Consider the following 15278-nt stretch of genomic DNA (forward strand, 5'->3'; position numbering starts at 1 on the left):
CCCCGCCAGCCCCTTGAAGGTCAGGCTGCCCTTGGCCGCCGCGCGGGGTCCCGCGACCCCCTCCCCTCCGTGCTGGCAGCTCAGCACTTTTTCTCTAACTGAAGTGTGACACGCAGAAAGGAGTGCAAGTCTCAGGTCGCAAGTGTGCGCGGGCGGGGTGGTGGGGAGCCAGACGCCAAGGGCTCTGCGCGGGTTCCTGCTCTATGCCTGACGGTTTTGTGCCTTAGACGTTGGCCCTTGGGCAATTTGTGGAGCGTGCTGCGCGGACGCGCTGGGGCTGCCCCCGGGTCTGGTTGGAGGACCCCATGGGCAGGCGCCCACCCCATCCCAGACTGGTTTGATGGGCACACTGCAGCCCGGACAACTCAGGCCGGGCTGGGGGCAGCGCTGTCACGGTTGGCTTTGGTGCAGCCAGTTTTCTGAGAAGGGTGGGGGTGATCCCAAAGGAGCTCTGCGTCAGCTGGGCATTGCTGGTCATCTTGGACACTCACAGCACCCAATTCTAAGAAGCCACAGTGACCACATTCACCCCCAGAGGGCTCCTGCCAAAGGGTGGGGAGTGGATGGAAAGACTGAGCCTGGCTCCCGAGGTCTGGGCACTGCCCACCTCTTGGGGAGTTTTCAGCTCCCTCAGCGCAGAACCCCCCTGCCTTTGAGGAGGACAAGCTGATTGGGGCCGAGGGCGGATGGAGCTCTGGGGGAGGGTTGTCCTCGGGAATGCTGGCGCCAGCACAGAGCTGGCCTGCAGTCCCCGATGCTGACGCCTCTGCTGGGGCTGCCCTCTCCCCTGCCACAGTAATTATGCTCCCTGCTTGTAGCTCTGCTGGTGAATCAACACTCAGCGCGAGACCTTGGGGTGTCCTGCTCCAGCAGATCAAAAACAAACTCAGTTCTTGTCCTGTGAGCCTGAGCTTTAGGGAAATCGACCGCCTTTCCAGGTTTCAGAGGGCTGTGCCTTCAAGGACCCCTTCCCGGGAGCTCAGGGGCAGGCCAGGGCCTCTCAACCCAGGTGCAGTAGCTGAGGTCTCCCCAAGTGCCTGCACATCCTCCTCTCTGCCTGGAGAAGCAGGGATGCCACTGTACTCCTCCCCATGACTGTCCTGGGCCCTCTCCTGAAGGCAGAGCAGGCTGGACAGAGTGCAGTGGGCAGCTGACCTGGCTCTGGGAGCTTGGGTGTGAGCTGCAGCACAGAGAAAGCTCCTTGCCTTGGAGTCTGGTGTCACTGATTAGTACCCCTCTACCCCAGCTGACTCACCGCCAGGAGCTGCTTTGTTGCTAACTCCACAGCTTTATGATTTTACAAGCTGCTCTAAAGACAGCCCTGGGTGGAGGGAGCAGAGATATGCCAGATTCCAACCCTGATAGGAAGGGAGTTGCTGTCTGACACTGGCCACTCATATTCAAGGCACTAATGCTTGAAGGTGTTTCCAAGCAGTCACGCTGGAGATTTTGCAATGCCTGTGCCTGTGGAAGGGCAGGACCAGCGCCCCATCTTTATGAGCCAGGGCCATAAAAATGGACCCTGAACTTTCCCACTGCCATCAAGCAGGGGACATGGCAGGTGCGTGCAGTCACACCTGCATTGCCTCCTATAAGGTGAGGAAATGAAAGGCAGAACTTGTCAGCAGAGCCTTTGGGTTTCACCCTGGATCGGAAGCTCCTTCTGACTTCAGTAATCCAGAGGCCCTCATCTTGTCCTGGTGGCTCTGGGCTCTCCTGGCTGTGGGTGTGAGTGGTGTGTGAGCTGGCCCCATGCTGGTGAGGATCCCATCCCATCCTCAAACCAACCCAGGATTTACCCTCCCTTCCCTGAAAGCATGCGGGCTTGACTACCTGGGTAGTGATGGTTACTGACTCTTTTTAAAGTGTTAATTCAGTTTAATTAATCCGTGATCAAATCAGCCTTTCAGTTCTGTGAAGTAGACTAAGAACCACAGTTTGCTCTGCATCCTGCAGCTTCGTCATAGCAATGCTCGTTGGTGCGTCATCTGCATCTTGTGAAGTTGATAAAATATGATCAGCAGTAATCAGTAGAGATATGTTCTGTTTCCAGTTTTAGAAACTTCGCATAAATAGGTATGTTTTCAGGTTTGCTGTGGTGCTGGGTATCGGAGGTGAGAGATTTGGGTACCAGCTATTCTGGTAGGAACCAGTACAGCCCAGGCTTTGACTTACCAAAGACCTGTGAGTCTCAGACTGAGGGCCCTTGGTTTTCTTTTTCTCAGTGGTACCTTAACGGGGGTCTCGCGCCTCACATGGTATACATTTTAGCATGAATGCTCCTGTGCCGAGTGCCTAGTTGGATTCCTGTTGACCCTGATGTTTTAGGAAGTGAGATGTACAGCCACTGGTCCTGCACTGCTGAGGACATGAGCAGGCAGCTCATTTCTCGGAGGTCCCCCTGCGTTTTGCTTCCTTTTGGAGGACACACGTGACTGCAGCTGGAGGCTGAGATGGTGGCTTCCTCAGCCTGGGGTCCAGGGTCAGCCACCTACACCTGGCTCCAGTTGTGGGTTGAGAGAGGGCTGCTCCATTCCCATCCCTTCCAGGTGAATGCAGTGCTGTCAGACGTGTGTGAGCATCTGGTGTGGGTTCCTACCCTCCGACCCTCTGAGGGGGAAGCAAAAGCTCAGAATGGATGTCGATGTTGGAGAGAGAGGGTTGACGATCCTGCCTGTTGGGACAAGAGTCAGGTGCCCCTGGATGGGAGGGGGACAGGGCAATCAGGTTTTGGATGTCGAGGGACAGAGCTGATTACAGGCATGTGTGGCAGCCACTCACCATTTAGTTTAATTTTCACCCAGCACTATAATTATGCCTGTCCCTCCTAGGTGTCAGGTGAGCTTGTGTGAGTTTTACTGCCTGTAATTTGTAAGTTTGTTCTGCGTGTGCAGCGCTGCCAACATCTGCGGCCGGGCTGGCTGCTCGTGACCCGGGGCCTTGTGGGGGTGGGGAGCAGGTCAAGGGGGTTCGCCCTCTGTACTTCCCTGTGATGTGGTCTGTGGGGCCACTGAACAGCCAGCCTGCAGGCAGCATCATCTCAGGAGTGAGGTTTCGGGGGCCCGGAATGTGAGTCACCAGCAATGAATGTGAACCATATGGTAAACATTTTCTCCTCTGCAGAAAGTTTCTGGTAACTCGCTCAGGCCGGGGCTCTGGATAGAGTGTTGCTTATTTCACATAAAAATCCTGAGAATGTGAGTGAACCTGAGATCTGATCAGAACCCAATTTCATGTAATAAAACACTTAGCTGAAGTCACCAGTTTGCTTCCAGGCCCACTTGTGGTTATGACGTAACTGTTAGCAACAGGCTGGCATTTACATTAAAGTTTGAGCAGCACAAACTTCTAATGGTTTTGGTTGTTTCCATTTCTTGAAAACAACTGTCTTTTTCAGGACCTGCCTCACCAGGAGTGAGCAAAGTGTGAATCAGCACACACTATGCGTTTTTTTTTTTTCCTATTCAGAGCTTAGGAGGAGCAAGATCACCCTCTTACTTAAGAGGTTCCCTTTGGTCCTTGTCCCCGGTGTCCCCCACCCCAGGGGGGATGTATCCTATGTTCTTGTAGAGATCTTGCTTTAATGATATTTGAGTTTATTTTTAAGAATGCAGTCAGCAGTGCAGGGACTTCAGGCTTGTTAATGACTGAAAAAATGGTCAAATCATCATCTTCAGGGAAATACAGATATCCTGCCTGACGTACCACTGAGTGAGGTGGGTGTGAGCAGACAACCCTCAGCCCCGCTGCTGACCGGCCCAGCTTCCTAGGAGGGGCTCTGGAGCTTGTTGGCGTTTGTCCTACCTGGCTGTACCCACAGTGCTCCTGTGCCCGGGGCCAGTCCCCATCCATGTCCATGGGCTCCCCTGACGTCCTGGGTCTCCGGTTCAAAGTCCTTCCTTCGGGGTTGGAGACACCAGCCCTTCTTTGATTCTCCCTGTTCCCAGAGCCTGCAGTCTCCCTGTTGGGGATGTGCTGAGACTTGAGTTTTCAGGCTGGGGTCACTGGGAGGATCTATGGGGAGGCGTGTGTGGAGGCGACGGTCACTGCCCCCCCAAGTAGGACCCTGCCTTCAAAGGGGGCTGGGCGTCTGGGGCAGGCGGTTGCGGTGGAGTCGGTGTTGGGAGCCTGGGCTCTGGGCTCTGGCTGACCCTGTCCCCTCCCCACAGCGGGCTGACACACGAGGCACGCCGGAAGGAAGTGGAGCAGGTGTACCTGCGCTGCTCAGCCGGCTCCGTGGAGTGGATGTACCCAACGGGGGCACTCATTGTGAACCTGCGGCCCAACACCTTCTCACCCTCCCGACACCTGACTGTGTGCATCAAGCCCTTCAGGGACTCCTCGGGGGCTAATATTTATTTGGAAAAAACTGGAGAACTGAAGCTGCTGGTTCGGGATGGAGACAGTGACGCTGGCCGGGTGCAGTGCTTCAGCCTGGAGCAGGGCGGCCTGTTTGTGGAGGCAACGCCCCAGCAGGACATCAGCAGGAGGGCCACTGGCTTCCAGTATGAGCTGATGAGTGGGCGCCGGGCGCTGGACCTGCATGTGCTGACCGGTAGGTGGCTGGGGGGTGGTGTGGGTGGCTGCGGGGCCACTGTTGGGGCTCACCAGACCTCTCTGAGGTTCCCCTGCCCCTCCTCTGCTTGTACCATGAAAACACTGCATGTCTGTGGCTTGGATGAGGCCCCTGTGCCATGCCACACTTGCCTGAGAAGTTGGTGGGGGTAGATTGCAACTTGAAACTAGCCCGCCTTTGAAATGTAGCCCTTTCCTCCAAGTTTCTTCAGGTAGACCCTGCAGTGAGCCGGTGGGTCACATTAGGTGCTGGTGTGTCTGACCTGGCAGGATAGAGTTTGTCCTCAGGAAGTGTGCATGGGTGAGCACAGCATCTTCCAAGGTGGCCCAGGGTACTGGTCCCTGCAGAGCTAGTCATAATTCATGTGAGAGGGGGCTTTTTTTTTTTCCTTCAGACCGTCCCGTGAACTGGCCCGAGTGTTTGGGTATAGAATTGAGGCTGATTTATGCCCCTGAGCAGCATGCTGAAGGCTGTGATGTCCCAGGGCTTGGGGCTGACGCCGGTTCCAGGGGTATTTGGTGGGTGAACATTGTCAGGAGAAGGCCACTTGGGGCCTTTGCGGAAGGTAGGCTGGCCCGGCTCTGCAGGACAGAGACAGATGACTTCTAGAGGAGGCTCCTGTGTGGAGAGGAGACCACAGGGGAGCCAGGAAGTGGCCAGCTGGGGTTGCAGGCGGGGAGGAGCCCCTCTTAGGGACAGCAAGGTAGCCTCTAACTGTGCTGGTCCTCTTCCCAGTGTCTGATGATGTAGGAGTTCAGGTGACAGAAGATCCCTCTGAGGCTACGTGGGCCGGGTGAGGCTGTTGGCAGGCTGCGTGTCAGAGGCTTGGTTTTGGATTTTCTTTATTCTTTTTGTTTCTGTTTATTTATTTATTTATTTTTTGAGAGGAGCAAGTGCTTCACTGCATGACAGGAAGCAGCAGAAGTGTCACGTGTCACCGTTGACAGTGTTGATATCTGGAAAGCTCTGTGCTATAAGCAAATGGGGTCTGAGTATTTGGGATACCTGGGCCAGTACTTGAGGTGGATGGAGAGGTAGGGGAGGGATGCACCCTGCCCTGAGGGCCCGGAGATGAGCTCACAATGAAAACCAGCCTGGAGCGAACTGAGTAGTACTTTCAGTCTGACTTAAGGGGACAGCCTTTCACCTGGAAGCAGAAAGTGCCAGGGCAGACTAGGGACTTGAGAAGCACCCTTGTTCCACCACCACGTGGTCTCTGTGGTCCGGGCTTTGGTTCTCAGGGGCTTTCAGTGGGTTTGGCTTCCCTCTGCACGTTGGACACTCATACCTGTATGGCCAGGTGCCCTATAAATCCAGGTGCTGCTTGTGAACTGGGAAGAATAACAGAGCCCCTCGCCCTACCACTGCCCCCTGCCTCTTTGTGTTCCTGCTTACAGGCTGGGGCAGTGAGGCCTGTGGGGCCAGCTGAGCTGACTGAGGTTCCTGTGGAGGCATGCAGGTGGTGGCCCCGGCATCTGTGCATATCCTGGACTGTGGGTCAGGACTGTGGGCCAGGACTGGCTCCGTGCTCAGGACGGACACATCTTGGAGGAGGTGCACACCGGACCTGGCCTTGTGCCTGCTGAAATCAAGCCTTCAGGGGTTCTAAGCACCTTGCAGATGGTAGTGGCTCATCTAAGGCAGCACAACCATGCAGGGACCATCAAATCTTGGGATAGGACAGAGCCTTAGATGTGTTGAGGCTCTGGGAGTTCCCCAGAAACAGGCAGAGATGCCTGCTCCCCACAGGGAATGGCACCTCCAGGCCCCTTCCCAAAGGCCTTGGGCAGCAGTGGTTGGGAAGCTCATCTCCTTTCCCTAGGGTATTTGGCTTTGATCAGGGAATGGGGGCTGCTAAGCCTTTAATGCCTGAGGAATGGGTATGTAATTTGGAATGTTGGTGCTCGCCATCTGGCAGCAGCCACATTGTCCTCCCCAGGCCAGCCGGCTCCCAAGCTCTCTCTGGCCAGCACCGGGGTCTCCCTTGTCTCCTGTTCTGGCAGGAGTCCCAGCAACACAGGCTGAGTGTGCACTGTGGCTTGAATGGTCAAGCCAGGAGGTGACCCGATAGGTTCTATCTAGGCTGTGCCAACATAAGCGAACAGAGGTGCTGTGGGCTGAAGCCTGTCGGACGCATGTGCATGCTTGAGCCTGGCTCCCCTCAGAGCCAGGAGGAGACCTGACATGTTGGACAGTTCTGCATGGCAGCAAGGTGCTGAGTTCATGCATATGGCACAATGGGCTTCCCAGATGCATCAGTAACTGAGAAGACCAGAGCAGAGGGGCAGGCTGCTCCTCCAGTGGTAAAGACAGGAGCCAGGTGGGAGGTGGCCCTGGCTCAGGTGATGGGGATTTGGTTGCCACTCGGTAGGGCACACTGTCCCATCCCTGCTGCTGGGGGGCCTTGTCTGGGCACTTGAGCAGGGCACATCCCCCCTGGTGCCTGAGAAATCTGTCAGGACACAAACGCAGCCATTGACACACAGCAAACTACGGATGGGTGTCTGGGACAAGGGGCTGGGGGTGCTGTCTGGCCTGTGCCCAGACCCAGCCACCAGGGAAGTGGTCATCAACAGTGGTCAGGGGCTGTGGAGGTGGTTAGCAAGGATGGGGACCCTGTTTGGCTGCAGGGAACAGGCACAGCCATGGCAGGGCCCACAGATTCTACGCTGTTCTTGAGTTCTCATCATGACATGTCAGGTCCTCACAGCATGGCCCCCTGTGTGGTCTGGGCTTGGGATTGGAGCTCCATGCGAGCCCCCATGAACAGATATCCAGGGAGGGGACAGAAGCATTTGAGACACACGGTGAAGGGGAGAGGAGAGCACACTACCAGCTCCTCATGCCCCACCCCCATCGCCTTAGAACCTGCTCTGCTGGCTGAGCCAGAGCCACCGCCAGCCCAGTTTGTTAGGCTGTGCGGGGCCCCACCGGCAAGTACCCTTGCAAGCCTCTGAGTTTGGGAGTGGTCTTGCTGGGTGTGAAGGCTGGCAGTGAAGCCTAGAATTGGAGAAGAAGCCAGTGGCTTCCCGGAAGCAGCACTTGAGCTTGTTTTTTCTCAGAACTTCCCATCTCTCCTGTGGCTTATCTTGGGCTACTGCAGTTGTCCTGTGATTTTCTTTCATTTTCACCATCTCCCAACTTTTGGGGAGGAAGAGTGTGGACTAGGAAGAGGGTGGGCAGGTGAGGCAGCCATGCCAGGGTCCTGGGGCTTCCCGGTGGTGCTCCCCAGCTAGTGTGACCTTGTGAGCAATCTCCACTTCTTGTCCCCAAATCTTTGCTCCTACCCTTGTCCCCTGCTGTGTTGAGGTCCCCAGAGGGCAGCGCCGTGGGAGTTCTCCCTTTGGAACTTGTGTGGGTCACCCTAGCCGCTCTCCCTGTTCCTCCTGTGCTGTGTGCTGGGCAGGCCGGCGTCCTGGTCTCCGACTCCTCCATGTCTAGCCATTCCTGCCTGCCCCCCTTGCCTTACCACCACCCTCCTGCTGGCACCTGCCCTCCCCAACAGCCCCTCTAATGCCACACTCCTCACTCAGTTTTATGCACTTTGCTGAGTGATTCCAAAGCGTGCACACTGGGTCCTGGGAAACATGATGCCATGTGTGCATGACCAGCACATTCCACAGCCCCAAGGAGCCCGACTCTGATTAATGATTGTTTCCAGATTGCCATCCTTGGAGTCCACACTGAATTTTCCATGAAGGTGACCTGCGCCCTTTGAAGCTTAGGGATTGAAGATGGACACCTCCAGGGTGGTGCTTTGTTAGCTCAGCTGTTGATGGTGTGGGCTTTCAGAGGCCCTGGGGTCTCGGCTGCTGACTGCCTTCTGGGGCCCACACCTTCTGGGCTGAGTGGGCCTGAGGCAGGGCAAGCTCTGGGGGGAGAAGATCTCCAATTTTGTCCCCAGCTGCCCCCCCCACCCCCGTCCCAGGCATGTGACTCCGGGAGAGGGAAGCCTGAGGGCATGGCTGCTGTCACAGACCCTGGCCTGGGGTGTAGTCTTCCAGTGTGGCTGGGGCTTTGTCTACCATGGCACAGGGCACATGATCTCAGCTGTCTCCAGGCAGCTCTTGGGGACCCCCATCTTCTTGCTTCAGCACTGTGTGGCCTGCAGGCTTCCTGCCCAGTGGCTCCCAGTGTGCTCTGGTCACTGTGGATTGACTGCTCACCCATACTCTTGTCACTGAGGCTGCCCCCACTTGCATGGGGGATCTGGGGGTCAAGATTCCAACCCTGTGGCATGGAGCAGGCTCCAGCCGGGATGGAAGGTCTCCTGAGTTTCATGTCCCGAATAAAGATGCCACCCCCAATACATAGTGCTCCTGGCCTCACACAGTGGCCTCTGACTATTGTGTGCGTCTGTGTGGTGCCCAGCGTGGTGCACAGCAGGCTATGGAGGCCACAGCCCAGCTGGGCAGGAGACCCCCAGCTGATGGTGTTAGGGTTGCGGTCAGGTAACCCCATGTGTGGAGGGATGCAGTGTAGCTAAGCGAGCATCACAGGAAGGAGGGGGGCTCCTGCCAGCCGGGGGTGGGATGGGCATCAGGCAGGCTCTGCTGGTCATCAGAAAGCTGCAGAACTGGAGCTGGGGTCAGGTGCGATCCTCTAATGGGCTGACTGACAGAGGAGCCAACAGGTTCTTCCTGTTCCGTGGCTTCTCCTTTTCTGATAACTGAATAGAAGTGGAGGTGCTGGCAGGTGGTGGGTGGGATATGAGTCAACAAGTGCTCAGGCTGGGTGGTGGGAGGCCTCTGTCCCTGCCGGAGGCCAGAGCTCTTAGAACCTGTGCCTGCCCAGGAGGGCTGCAGCCCCTGGGGCGTGGTCTCCAGCTGTGTATAGGCTGGGGGCTGCATACTTGGCCCCTCTCTGAGCTCCCACTGCAAATGCTTGGTCAAGGCGCTGACACATGTGCCACCTGTCCTGCTGGCCCGAGTCACCAGCACTCAGGTGGGGTCTGTACAGCTGTCAAGCAGGTGACAACTCCACCTTACTCGGCTCAGGGGGTGAGGGTGGCCGGCTAGACACGCAGATGGCCTTAGCCTCGGCTGCCCAGAGCCTTTCCAGACACGAACAGTGAGGGGAAACCTGTCTCTCTCAGCTTCCACACCTCCACGTTTCTACGGAGTTAGGTGAATTGGCCCAATCCCTGAAACTCACAACAGGTGAGGCAGAGGCCTTGCCCTGTGCAGGGAGCAAGTGGTGTTACTGCGCTTTCCCAGGTTCGCCCTGGGACGACACGAGTCGTGGTCTGCAGGGAAGCCGCCAGTCTGGAGTTGCTGTTTCACACCTGGGGAAGTGGGGTGAAGGGCAGGCGGAGGGCCATCCTGGGAGACGTGTGCTGTGCAAGTCTGGTTTGGCCAGGAAGGGACTCGTTCTGAACAGGCTTGGCACCCTGGGTTCTAGGGAAGCCAGGCCCCCAGGCTTCAGGAGCCTCACAGCGGGTTCTGTGAACGGGGCTTAGTTGGAACAGTGTCTGGGGTGTGCACCTCAGCCCAGGGTTTGGAGCTGGGGAAAGGGCTGAGCTAATGGCCTCGAGAGAGGCCTGGACCCCACTGCTGGCAGACACGGCCCCGTGAGAGTCTTGGCCTTGCCTGAGGCCTGGTGGGACAGGACCCTCCTCTTGGGTTGTGGCTGCAGACGGTCTGGAGAAGGGGGCATCTCCATGCTGTGGGAGAGGCCTCCTTTTGGTGGAGCTGCTGACTGTTGACATGAGCAAGGTGCTCCAGCTTTTGGGGTGTGGGTGAATTATCTGGGTAGTGTGAGGGACATACCATCTCAGTCTAGCTTAGGGTTGGTTGGTTCACATATGTTGGCACATAAGAGTGATTTTTGAGCGAGTAGAGTTGTTGCTTATCTGGCACAACTTTGCTAACCTCATTGAGGGCAACTGTGCAGCTGCCTCTCCCTATGGTCTTGCTTTTGGGACGATTGCTGCACTGTGAGCTCTTTTGGTTCTGGTGGGGCTGAGGCACCTGGCATAGGTGTCCTGTCTCCTGCTCTGCTGGGTGTGTCTTGTGTGTTACCTGACTCTGTGGACATGGCGTTGGCCACAAAGGTTTGAGCCCAGCTTTGTATGATTGAGTCTAGTGCAGCTCAGACATCGGGCCGGGGTGGTCTGTGGCTCACTCTCCTTTACAACTCGGGTGGTTACTGCCCAGGTCCTGCCTCTGTCCAGGCTGTGTACTAACCCTGTTCTCTCCTTCTCAGCCTCCTGCCGTCCTTGCAGCAATACTGAGGTCCTCCTTGCTGTCTGCACCAGTGACTTTGGTGAGTGTGTGCTTATGTCGTCTTTCCTGTGTGCCCATGGCTTTGTGGGGCGGGAGAGTCCTCCAGAGTGGGCCTTAGACTTCCTTGTGGGAGAAGGGACTGAAACGTACATGTAGCCTTCCCCCTGGGTCATAGGAAAAGGGGCTTGCTTGTGCGCACATCCGGGCAAACCAACATAGAAACGCATGCACACGTACCCATGTGTCCACGTCCACAAGCACTTGCCACACGCACACAGAGTTAGGGTTGATACTCTGGTGACTGTCTAGTGTGTTGTTCCTGAGCAGCCGGCCCCCTGGTGCTCTGACCACCCTGCGGTGCCTAGTGGCTCTCTTGGAAGTGCTGTATGAGTGCTGTTCTGTGGGCAGCCCGGACCGTCCCTGTGCTGGCCCTCACCTCAGAGATCCTTCTGTCCCTCCCCAGGTCCCCTGGTGTCTGACATTTCGAAGCCCTGGAGAGCTCAGGGCCATGGAACATAGATCACCCTGCCTGGTGTGCATAGACCTTAGGAGAAGGCACGGGTCGCAGTGGGCATTCACTTGCCTGATGCCATGGTGGTGGCCATGCTAGACCAGGACCCAGCTGGTGCTCTGAGTCTCTGCAGAGGACTCCCACACGGCTCCGAGGACTGCTCGATGGGCCCTGTCATGAGCTCTAGAACTGTGCAGGGGTCTCCGGGTATGGCCTTGTTGGCGCCTCTAACACCAGGCCTCCCCTGCCCTCTGTCCTCGTGTTGCCCAGCGTCTGAGCTGCACTGTTGCCTACCGTGACACAGAGCTGCAGAGCATCTTACGCTTCACCTGCTTGTTTTCTTGTTCTCACCAGGAAAGCTAGGGCTGTGCACAGGGTGACAGGTGTGATGTGCCCGTCTCGGGCTGACAGCACTGAGTGGACCCGACTGACCCCGTGTCTCTCTCCTCTGCAGTTGTCCGAGGCTCCATCCAGGATGTCACCCACGCACCAGAACACCAGGAGTCTGTCATCCACCTGCGGGTCAGCAGGCTCTACAGGCAGAAAAGCAGGGTCTTCCAGCTGGCTCCTGAAGGGAGTGGACACTGGCAGGGCCATGTCACGACACTGCTGGAGTGTGGTGTGCGGCCAGGGCACGGGGACTTCCTCTTCACCGGCCACATGCACTTCGGGAAGGCACAGCTTGGCTGTGCCCCTCGCTTCAGTGACTTCCAAAGGATGTACAGGGATGCGGAGGAGAGGGGGCTGAATCCCTGTGAGATTGGCACGGAGTGATCGCCTCGGGGCCTGGGTGCTGCCCACCTTCTGATGAGCTCCTGCTGGCCCTGGAGGTGGGGGGCTGGGAGCCGGGGCTGCAGGCCAGGTGCTGTTCTGGCCGGGCTGCCAGCTGTGGAGGTACATGAGACTCCGATCCCACGAGATCCCAGCCACGGATGCCCTGACTGATTGACTGGAGATGCTGTAAAATGCAAATTAAGTTATTTTTTTTTTTTTGTAAAAAAAGATTGTCCATAGGAAACGTTCCTGTGTCTGAAGATGCCTGCGTGTGCTGTTCAGGGCTGTGTTTTAAAATCCCCTAAGCCCTTGCACTGGCCTGGGTGTCGGTGAGGGGACAGGTGGGTTGTGCATGGTGGTCAGTGAGGCTTGCGAAGCCCACACTGTTATTCTTTGACCAGAATTTACGGGACCAAATATGTACGTCTCTTTTTGTTGTCTTGTTTTGTTTTTGCTTTTTGAAGAGCAAGCTGTTGTGCCATGGGCTTCCCAGGCTGCAGACTGTGTCTGCTCCAGGGAATAAAGACCAGATCTGACCCACAGTGGTGTCTCTCTCTGCTCGACCACCTGGATTTCCAGCCAGGCCTTTTCTTCTTGGGCTGGGCTCCCTTGATGGGCACATCCAGAGGACGCTGCCTGGCCGTACCGCACTGCCTACCATGTTCTGCTGGTCACTGTTCCCTTCAGCACCGCCCAGTCTTTCTGCTAACCTAGATCTTGTTCTTTGGCCTCAGTGTCCCCTGAATGGGTGAGCCCACCACAAGTCTGTGAACAGGCAGGTCCTGGTCTGGGCCAGGGTCAATGCCCCTGTGACCTCCAGGGGTGTTAGGTTTTGGTGGCTATCACGATAGGTCACCACACACTCAGGGGCTCGAGCAGTGGATATTAATTCTCTCACAGTTTTGGGAGCCAGAATCCAAAATTGGTGTGTGGCAGGGCCGTGTTTCCCCTTATGGGCCTAGAACAGGGTCCTCCTTTGTCTGTCCAGCTTCTGGTGGTCCTGGCTTGTGACCAAACACTCCAGTCTCTACCCCCACATCCCAGGCTGCTCTCCTGTGTGGATCCTGTTCCCATTTCTCTCCTTACAAGGTCACAGTCACTGGGTCTGGACCTGCTCTAATGCCCTTGTCCCAACTTCATCAGATTGGCAGAGACCCCTTTTCCAACTCAGGTCATATGTGAAGGTTATAGACAGACCTGAAATGGATGAGGGGCTATTCACCCAGGTTGGGGGTCCTGGGGTGTCAGGTAAGCAGACTACACCTGTGTGCTCATTTGTGAATCAGGTGATTCATCCCATCTGGAGACCAAGTCCATGCAGGGAAGAGAGAGGCTGGTGTAGCCGCTGAGCATTGTGCCAGCCTCACCCTGGATGCACCGGGTGGCCTTGGGAGGCACCAGGCATCACTCAGTTCACATTTGTGCTGGCCCAGGTGTGTATCAACTCAGGCGTGCAGGAGGTCAGGTGTGCACTGGCTCAGCTGGCTCGGATTGTGACAGGCCAGGTGTGCTGGCTCTTGCAGGTTAGGACTAGTAGCAGGTGCCAGTGGGCAGGAGTGTGAGGCAGTAGGGCTTGAGAGGAGCGGCCCGTTTCGGCTGGTGATTATGACACTGTGTGTCAGCAGGACAGGCACAGCCTGGAGTGGCCAGGCCCGGGCGGGAGGAGTCGAAGCCCTCCTGGTTCCTGCTTTCCAGCAGGCTCCAGTGGTGCCAAGAGCAAGCTGTGGAGCAGGAATGGCAGGTTTGGCAGCCTCCTGTTCTTATAGGGAGGTTAGGGCACACTGGGAGGCTGGTGGATGGCAGACTCTCCCTGGGAAGCCAGGGGAGGAAGTACTCAGGCCAAGCTGGAGTTGGGCATGGGGTCCAGGAGGCCATGGAGGTGCCAACCCAACAGGTTGGTGAAGATGGGCATTTTCCATGGTCTGGGCTCCTAGAGCCAGGGAGGAGCAAGGGTATCCTCTTGTCCAGCAGATCCCTCCTGCTGCCCACCACTTCCTCTCCACGCTGCTGTCCTCTACCCAACTCCTGCTGGAGAAGCCAGCCCAGGGAGGGACCATCCTGGAGAGGAACCCCAGGGAGCCGTCCCTGGACAGAGGGTCTGCAGGGGTCCCATGGGTGGACCTACAGTGGCCTCTGCCCCTCCCACTTCTGCCTCACCGATACCTCTTGGCACTGTCCTCTGCCCTGTGTCTGCTGTTCTGTAGGAAACAGCAGGGGCTGCTGTGCTTCTTTTACTTCCTCTTCTTTACGTGGGGAGCCAAGCCTTACTTGCTGTCTTTCCAGCTCAGGTGTGTCCCTGGTGAGGGCCTAGAGAGGGTGTGCACCTGGCCCAGGCCTGAGGCCTCTTGGGCGCGTGGGACTCCTTACCATGATCTTGGGTGGAGGAGCCCAGCTGGAGCAGCTTTGTCCTGGGGAAGTCATTCCTGGCTCGGTTCTTCCCTGGAATCCCTGGAGCAGCTCCGCCTCTCCTCCCCATGACCCCTCTGGTCAGGTATGTGTCACAGATGGGGACTTGGGGACGTGTGCAGATGCTGGCCGCCGACTCTTCCCATTTACTGGTTGTCCCAAGAGACTCAGGCCCCTGTAGGCCACGTGGCCTGTAGTCACGCCCTGGGCCATTTTCTGTCCAGGGAACTGGATGGGGTGGTTGTAAGGTAGGGCCCGCTTCCGCCTGCCTTGGGGGCCACTGGGATCCGGAGTCTGAGCTGTGGATGTGAGTGCCTGGTCCTGGCCCCTGATGGCTGCATGTGGAGTTGACCCAGGGGAGTGAGCTGGGGCAGGATGCTTGGGTCTGCTCAGCACTGAGACCTGCCCTTCTGGGGCAGACGGGTGGCCACCCTTAAACCTGCTGGTGAGCGAATCCTTGGGGCAGAGAGAAGGGGCGGAGGTGGGGTTGGAGAGTGGGCAGGGGGGAAGCTCCGAACTCAGGCTACCTGTGCCAGCTGAGGTGAGCATCACAGGGAGGTGAAATGCAGCCAGGAGAAGGTAGGCATGCCCTGAAGGCCCCTCAGGGTCCCGCTGCTCAGGACCGGGTGTTAGCTCTGAGGCATCTGCGTGGCCACTACCAGGGCCAAGGAGAAGGAAGAACCTTCAGCTTTGCAGGGACCATGGCTTTTCCAAGAGAAATACATGAGATATATATATATATATCCCATTGGCCTAGAAGCTGATCATGGGCTTTGGAGTGGCCCCC

General features: G+C 57.1%; 1 protein-coding gene across 2 annotated transcripts; it reads left to right on the forward strand.

Annotated features, from left to right (window-relative positions):
- The first annotated feature begins 55 nt into the window (after positions 1–55).
- On the forward strand, positions 56–12621 carry Metrnl (meteorin like, glial cell differentiation regulator). Of its 2 annotated transcripts, XM_033767562.1 has the most exons (4): positions 56–3716; positions 4170–4555; positions 10781–10840; positions 11766–12621. In XM_033767562.1, the coding sequence occupies exons 2-4, from the start codon at positions 4246–4248 to the stop codon at positions 12083–12085; spliced, it is 690 nt and encodes a 229-aa protein (XP_033623453.1). In that variant the 5' UTR covers positions 56–3716; positions 4170–4245; the 3' UTR covers positions 12086–12621. The 2 variants fall into 2 exon arrangements, with proteins under 2 accessions (XP_033623453.1, XP_033623454.1); XM_033767563.1 differs by lacking the exon at positions 56–3716 and having other exon boundaries at positions 4075–4555.
- Positions 12622–15278: the final 2657 nt, after the last annotated feature.

Source organism: Fukomys damarensis, unplaced genomic scaffold (genome assembly GCF_012274545.1).
Source record: "Fukomys damarensis isolate Sample0158 unplaced genomic scaffold, DMR_v1.0_HiC HiC_scaffold_23, whole genome shotgun sequence".
Classification (NCBI taxonomy): Eukaryota; Metazoa; Chordata; class Mammalia; order Rodentia; family Bathyergidae; genus Fukomys; species Fukomys damarensis.

Excerpts from the sequence above, each read along its gene's own strand:
- Metrnl (XM_033767562.1), top strand. The coding sequence starts at position 4,246 with ATGTACCCAACGGGGGCACTCATTGTGAACCTGCGGCCCAACACCTTC. Across the intron at positions 4,556-10,780 it reads GGACCTGCATGTGCTGACCG|CCTCCTGCCGTCCTTGCAGC; the intron begins GTAGGTGGCTGG and ends TCTCCTTCTCAG. Across the intron at positions 10,841-11,765 it reads TGTCTGCACCAGTGACTTTG|TTGTCCGAGGCTCCATCCAG; the intron begins GTGAGTGTGTGC and ends TCTCCTCTGCAG.